This window comes from Argiope bruennichi, chromosome 1, assembly GCF_947563725.1.
Source record: "Argiope bruennichi chromosome 1, qqArgBrue1.1, whole genome shotgun sequence".
Taxonomy (NCBI): domain Eukaryota; kingdom Metazoa; phylum Arthropoda; class Arachnida; order Araneae; family Araneidae; genus Argiope; species Argiope bruennichi.
Window position 1 is genome coordinate 118,529,459 of NC_079151.1, and position 7,374 is coordinate 118,536,832.

Consider the following 7,374-nt stretch of genomic DNA (forward strand, 5'->3'; position numbering starts at 1 on the left):
TAGGTTTACAGTCAGTCACAAAAATCTACATACACTGATCAAAATAAAGATTTCTCAAAAAGCAATTAAATTTCAATTTTAAAAATCATATCACTCCTTCAATTTTCTCTAAAAAATTTGTTTTCGATTATAAAAAAATTCGGAAATAATAATTTCTAGGTAATTTTGTGATTTGTATAGTAATTATCAAGTCTCAAAAGTCTGCATACACCTGATTGGCGGACGGAAAAAAATTTGCATACGAAGCTATTTTGGAAGATTGTCTTAGTTTGAGGTTACATATTTCATTATCTATTCTAATCTTCATTTCCCGAGATTTTTTGACATTGTAACTTCAACAAAATGAGTCAGGGAAAGGAAACATCTTTAGAACTTCGAAATATGATAGTAAGAATGAAATGTGAAAAGAAATCTGATGCAGAAATTGCAAAAATTGTAAAAAAAAAAAGTCGGTCAACTGTTCAAACAATCTACAGAAATTATGTTATGCGTGGAAATGTGCTTAAAAAATATCGATGGGGTCGTCCAAGGAAGCTTAATGATCGTGATGCAAGAACCATAGTAAGAAAAGTGAAGAAAAATCCGAAAATTAGTGCTCCAAAATTAGCGAATCAAATTGCAACAGCTAGTGGAAAGAAAGTGCATCCAGAAACTGTTCCTGTTGAATCCTTCGATCAGCCGGCTACAATGGTAGAGTTTCTAGACGAAAGCCGTTCATTTCATCTACTAACAAACAAAAGAGACTTGATTTTGCTTCTGCACATATTGACCAAGATTTTAATTTTTGGAAAACAGATGTTTTTACAGACGAGAGTAAGTTCAACGTGTTCGGGAGTGATGGCCGTGGAAAAATCTGGAGGAAAAAAAAACACAGAAATGAATCCCGAGAATTTGACTCCAACTATGAAACACAGTGGAGGCAGTGTTATGGTTTGGGGAGCAATGGCGGCCGCTGAAGTGGGCAATTTAGTGTTTATCGATGGCATAATGAATCAATTTGAATACCTGAAGATTTTGCAAGACAATCTACTTCCATCAGTTCGAAAATTCGGTCTTGGGAGCAACTTTGTCTTCTAGCAAGACAACGACCCAAAACATACAGCTAAGATTGTTAAGGAATGGCTACTCTATAAAACGCCTAAACAGCTCCATTCGCCGCCACAGTCCCCAGACCATAATCCCATCGAGCACCTTTGGGTGGAAGTTGATAGGAGAGTTCGGGAGCAATCGGTAACAAGCAAGGAAACCCTAAAGAAGGCAATAGAGTTTGCATGGTCTCAAATGACACCTGCGACGACAAAAAAATTTGGTTATGTCGATGCCAAACCGAATTCAGGCAGTTGTTACTTCAAAGTGAGGTCCTACAATGTATTAATGTCACATTTTTTGGCATTTAATTCTGAAAGTTTGTATTGTTCTGTCTCTGTATGTAGACTTTTGTGACTATATAATTTAATATGTTTCTAATTTTTGTTATATTTTAACGAATTTGTTTATAATTTTTTTTCTTAGATATGAGTTATTATCCAAGATGTTAACGAAAATAAAGTTGTATATACAAAAATATGACTAAAGTGCTAGATCTGAGAAAATTAGCGGGTGTATGTAGACTTTTGTGACAGATTGTAGTTTGCAGTAAGAAGTAATTTAATTTTTCATTGTACATTCTTGTCAACGTGAAGGCAACGCGCTGATAAAAGCTAATTTTCCTGACGCACGCAAAACTTGCTCGTACAGGTTAAATTTTATCTTATTTTAGGCTAAATAAATTATTGTAAAATATGATTAAAATATTTTTTTCTTAAAAAACAGAAACTTAATTTATAAATTAAAACATTGGTATCATTGAAAAGATAATTTTTTTGCTGTAATGTTTTGATAGTTATCCTGAAAAGATGCCAAAATTTCGCTTAATTTTTAATGAATGAAAATTTCAAAAAGTTTCCCAGAGGTGCACATTTTCACCTTCCAAAGAATGTTTGTACCAAGTTTGGTTGCTGTAGATCAAAAACGGTCTTGCCTGTAAAGTGCCAACACACATTCATGTCTATTATAAAGATATACGATAAATATTTCGGGAGATCATTTCCGCTGATTTTGATAGTTATTTATTAATCTCGAATGACTCACTTCAGTTTAACGAAAATGAATAAAGTGATCACCATTACTTGAGATAAACTGTAACCATTAAACTTAGGCAACATATCAACATAACTTTCAACTGAAGGAACAGCACCATCTGCATCCAGTTTTAAGTAGATCTCTTTTCAGAAATTCGACCCACTGAAATGGTGCCCATGGCAGGTGAACAGGACAGTTCCTGTATCTTTGTTCCAGTTTGAATCGGCAAACGATAGTTTGTATAAAGATTCGAAATCTCGGTCGTATTCGCAGACGAGATGCCCGGTTTCGATACTGCAGGGCTATTGGTAAGTTGAAATGTTCAGCTTCTTCTTAACTATTGAAGATTAACAGATTATTCAAATTAGACGAATAAGCGCAACATAATTTCACCTCTTGTATAAAAAGTTGGCTGACAGCTGCCATTGCTCAGAAACTAAGAGTAAATAGATGTACAATATAAAGATAGAACATTGGTAGAATGCATGTTTAGCATTTTTAGCTCTTTGCTTACCGAGATGACTGTAGCCTGTTTCAGTACGTACGATTATAGATTAGTAGAATCTTATACCCAAGACGTCAAATCATGGATTCGAAATTCGCTTATGATTAGGATCAGTCCTTAAATATCTTCAGTACGCATAGATGCTAATAAATTCGTCTTTTATTTGTAAAATTTACTGTTTGTGCGGAGTCTTTGCATAGAGGTAGCGCATCTTCCCCGTTATCTGGGCGTCCCGGGTTCGAATCCCGGTTCGGGCATGGTTGTACTTCATCTGTGTTCTATCTGTGAGGTGTGTGAATGTGCCCCCACCCCACCCAGTAAAAAGGGGTTGTGCAAGCGAATGTGTGTGAGTTCTTCATATGAGCTAGAAGTCAGACTTCTGCCCTTCGGTGCTCAGGGGTCTTTACCCTCAGAAGCTACTGCACCCCCTTTCCGTGGTAACACGGACACGACATCATCATTTACTGTTTGTATTATAACTACTTCTATTCTCTAAATTTCTTGAATTTTTGAGATATCATCTTACCACTATCCTTTACGTTGATGAAATTATACATCTTGGACATTCTTCAAATCATTTTTTTTTTCTCAATATTTTAGCATCGGTAAATAAAATTATTCGCTTACCATAATATATTTTGGACAGAAAAAAGATTTTAGAAGAGAGAATGTTTTAAAACTTGCTGTTTCAAATGAAAGTTGTAATTTGAAAATAAATTTCATTCATTGAATTGTATCACTTTATATTAATTATGGTTCGTTTCTAAGTTATATTCCCTCTCCTTGTTTAATTTAGAATCAGTAAAATGCGATCTTACATCGTTCTGTATTTTTTCCACTCGTCCTACTCTCTTAAATCCTTTATGCAAATTCATACAATTTTAACCCAGTTAATAACTGTTTTAACCTCAACAGTGTCCAGTCTGGCTTGAATGGGAAATGTGATTATCGTGGGAGATAATCACATATTGTCTGTCTATGCCATTAAACAACATTATACAGAAACTAGTACCCGATATGAGCTTTACCGAATGATTAGTTGAATGAGATCAGGCTGGCTGCTGAAATCTCTGCAGTTTTCTTCCTAGAGAAACACAAATATGCACCAATTTCCTATGAAAGAGTACAAAGACCAGTATGTTATAACTAAATTAGATATCTACCTCAAATATTTCCTAGGCGCTTTAGCCAGCAAAAAAGGCTACTTGCCCTTTTATTATGAAATTTTGACACATGGATTGGCTTATATATGCTAAACAGGTTATAACGGTCGCCGTTGCAGGATTTTTTTATGTTGAAAAATAGACAATAAAAAAAGATTACTACATAGAGTAAGTTCAGCGTAATTTCTAGATTATCTAATTTAAATCAATTCATTAAAAAGTGCTCATGCAAATGTAGATTTAAATCTTTTGGGAATTTCTTCTTAAATAACTTCTAATAATCCAGCAATAATTAAAATCAATCTTCTAATTCAAATCAATTAATTAAAAAATAGCTCATGCAAATATCTGATTTAAATCTTTTGGGAATTCATTCTTAAATAGCCTCTAACCGGCAAATATTTATAACTTTTAACAAATTTAAATCAAGTTTTAAATAAAAATTAATTTCAATTAAAATGCTAGAAATTCATTTCTATTGCAATTAGAATCCACTAGTGAGTCCCCATTTTTAACCAATAAATTAATTCTTTTTTCTCTCACTGACGAAATATTTTTTTTTAATATCAGCATACAACTTTCATTCCAAATAGTTGAATACTATTTGCCAAAGAATAGAATTTGTATTTACCTAAGACTAACCAAAGCTTGTATTACTGAAAATCTTCATTACAGACACCAAAACAAACTTTCAATAAACTGCATTTTTTATCGTTACAAGCTTCGAATGATTTAATATTAGAATTGTTGAAAACTTTCAATGAATAGAGTATTATCCACGACATGCTCCATCGCATGTTTGAAGAAAACCTGGAAGAAAAATTTAATAAATTCTCTTGAATTTTGCATCTATTTATTCTGAGAATACTTAATTGACGCTTTAATTTGTATGCAAATTTCCTTTACCTGGAGGCGATTCCTGTAATTGTTAATTATTTATTCCTTCTTTAAGGTAGTTGTGTTCTTTTTTTTTCAACTCTTCTGCGTTATATGTCTTTATTGATTGGTTATTTAATTATAATAAGTATTTCCAACATTCTGCTTGAAACATATGAATAAATCAAATACCGGTAATTTGTTCGTATCAAAATGTATAATTGGATTACGCATTTCCTTTATTAGTAGCGATAGTTAAAATCATATTTTAGGACTCGATTTCCATATTTAGTGCAATTATACATAGATTTTTTTTTATTGTAAGAGGAATGAGAACTTAAATAAAAATTGCCAGTTGTTAATGTTTTTTCTTCTTAATTTATACTTATCACAGTTTCTTGAAAACGGTCTATTATTTCTAATTTATAAATGATAAAAATTAAAACGAGTTATTTACATTTTTAGAAAAGAAAAAGAGCAGTAAAATATCAATTGTTCGTTTTCATTTTCAGAATAATCTATCAGTACCCGTGTAACCAAGTGAAGATGACTTTTCGACACAGTTCTTCCAAAAAAGGCTTCACTCACTAATAGAATCGCCTGAAATTTTAAATTCCCAATTATCTCGTCTATTTAGACATATATATTGCTTTTCGGTCCTCCTTCAATTACCTGCCTTCTCTTTCATCGATATCAGGAGTGTAATAATGTAAAAGAACCAATGACAAACCCTTAAAGGTGATAATAATCCACAATAATTTGCATTCTCTAAGAGATTTTGCAAGAAAGATTACGGCTAACCTACAAAGGTCAAAATAATCAGCAAGAGTCCATCTCTCTCTCCGACTCCCGCTTATAATCATTTGCAGCGGCCAAACAGGCGATAAATGACTGTTTGTTTCGCCAGTTGGCGATAAGCATCAATCATACCTACGGAGATGAACTTTGCTCTCCAACGAATACGAGTGACTCACTTCCTGCCTTCGCCAGCTGGCTTAGAACTTCTGCCTCGTGCTGGTCGATGGAATTAAGGCCAATGTATCATCTTCTATATTTGTTAATTTAATTTGTAATTAAAATTTATTTTTGTTATTTACATGGCTGGCAGTTTTCATTAATTAAAAATGTTTTAATACTTTAATTTAAAGTAAATTTGACAATGCGTGTTAAACCACGCACCAAACATTCAATATAAAGCGTTTTGTGCTTCGAAATTTAATAAAGAATATTGAGTTATGTTTTTCTTTCCACAAATAAGATCCAAAATTTAACATTTCAACAATTTTAGCCCCTCAGCTCATACCAAATTTCATCTCTCTAATTCAATATATTTTTGAAATACCATATTTACAAGAAGACAGACAGGATTCCAAAAATGTGTTTCTCGAACCCAGAAAGGCCTAGAATGCAATGATTGGACAAAATCTAGAGTTCAAATTTTTTTAACTATTATAATACTTTCTCCTCGCGTATTCATACCCGAGAAAGTAAAAAGAGATATTTTTGCACGAAAAAAAAACAGCCTTTTTTTCTGTCATAAAAAAGGAAAGAAGGACCCAAAAAGTAAATTTACAGGGATTTCAGATTTTCAATATTTATAATGTTTAACTGAAGTTATAGTAATTTAACACCAATTTACATTTTCGCATATGAAGTATAGAGAAATATAGTAATTGTCAAAAAATTTGCAATCGTGCTTTTGACAAATCTTCACTTTCTAGATCTTCCTGAGTTCGAAAAACACATTTTTGGAAAATGTCGATTGTCTGTCTGTGACAAACATAACTCAAACACGATTTGAACTAGACGGATTACATTTGGTATACGGTCTTTATATCTAATTTGTAGATTCCCGTCGAAGTTTCAGCGAACTCCATTCAAAGGAAGTCTGTCTGTCTGGTTTTTCGAATACAAATTAACAAGCGAAACTACAAAACGATGAGATCCAGATAGATAAAATTTGGTAAGTTGAATTAAAATCTATAGTCTAGAAACCGATAGAATTTTGTTTGTCGGCCTGTACATGTAGAAACATGTAAACACGATACTTCAAAAATGCAATGACTTAAATATATCAAATTTGGTTTGGGATTTTTTTACTTCAATTGTAGTTTCTTGTAAAATTTTGTTTCAATTGGTTGGAAAAAACACATCTAAAACATAAATTCGATTTTCCGTTACTCTTATCCATAATTCCAGTTATAAATCGCCAAATAACTCGCCAAGGATGACATGATAGATTCATTAAAAATGCTAAATTTACCCCAAAGGTAAATATTTCGTAACTAGTGTATCAAAATGCTATACATGCCGTTTTCCTTATAGCACCATTACTGCAAGAATGTTTAGGGAAGACCTTTCCTGTTGGTTTGTAATAAAGTATAACAACGTTTTGTGTTCCAAATATATCCTTTGAGTTTTTGAATTATTGTTTTCATAAAGAAACAGATATGGAGAAATAAAATATTTCGAACTGGCTTTTGGGAGGATGGGGGTCTCGAAAAGGAGATTCCTCAAAGTGTCATGGCTTTTAATTACTCTTTCTCTTAATAATTACTCTTATTAACTCTCTTAATAATTACTCTTAATAATTCGTACATGAAAAAATCCCATCTATGCGCATAATAAATGCACTTGTGTGCAAAACTGGAAGGTAGAGTTAATTTTTGAATTATATATTCTTATGATAATATATCAAAATATATGAAA

At 32.4% G+C, this 7,374-nt stretch overlaps 1 protein-coding gene across 1 annotated transcript; it reads left to right on the forward strand.

Moving 5' to 3' along the window:
* Positions 1-486: 486 nt before the first annotated feature.
* Positions 487-1,077, forward strand: LOC129974889 (uncharacterized). The gene has a single exon (XM_056087668.1). It carries the CDS (start codon positions 487-489, stop codon positions 1,075-1,077), a length of 591 nt encoding a protein of 196 aa, XP_055943643.1.
* Positions 1,078-7,374: the final 6,297 nt, after the last annotated feature.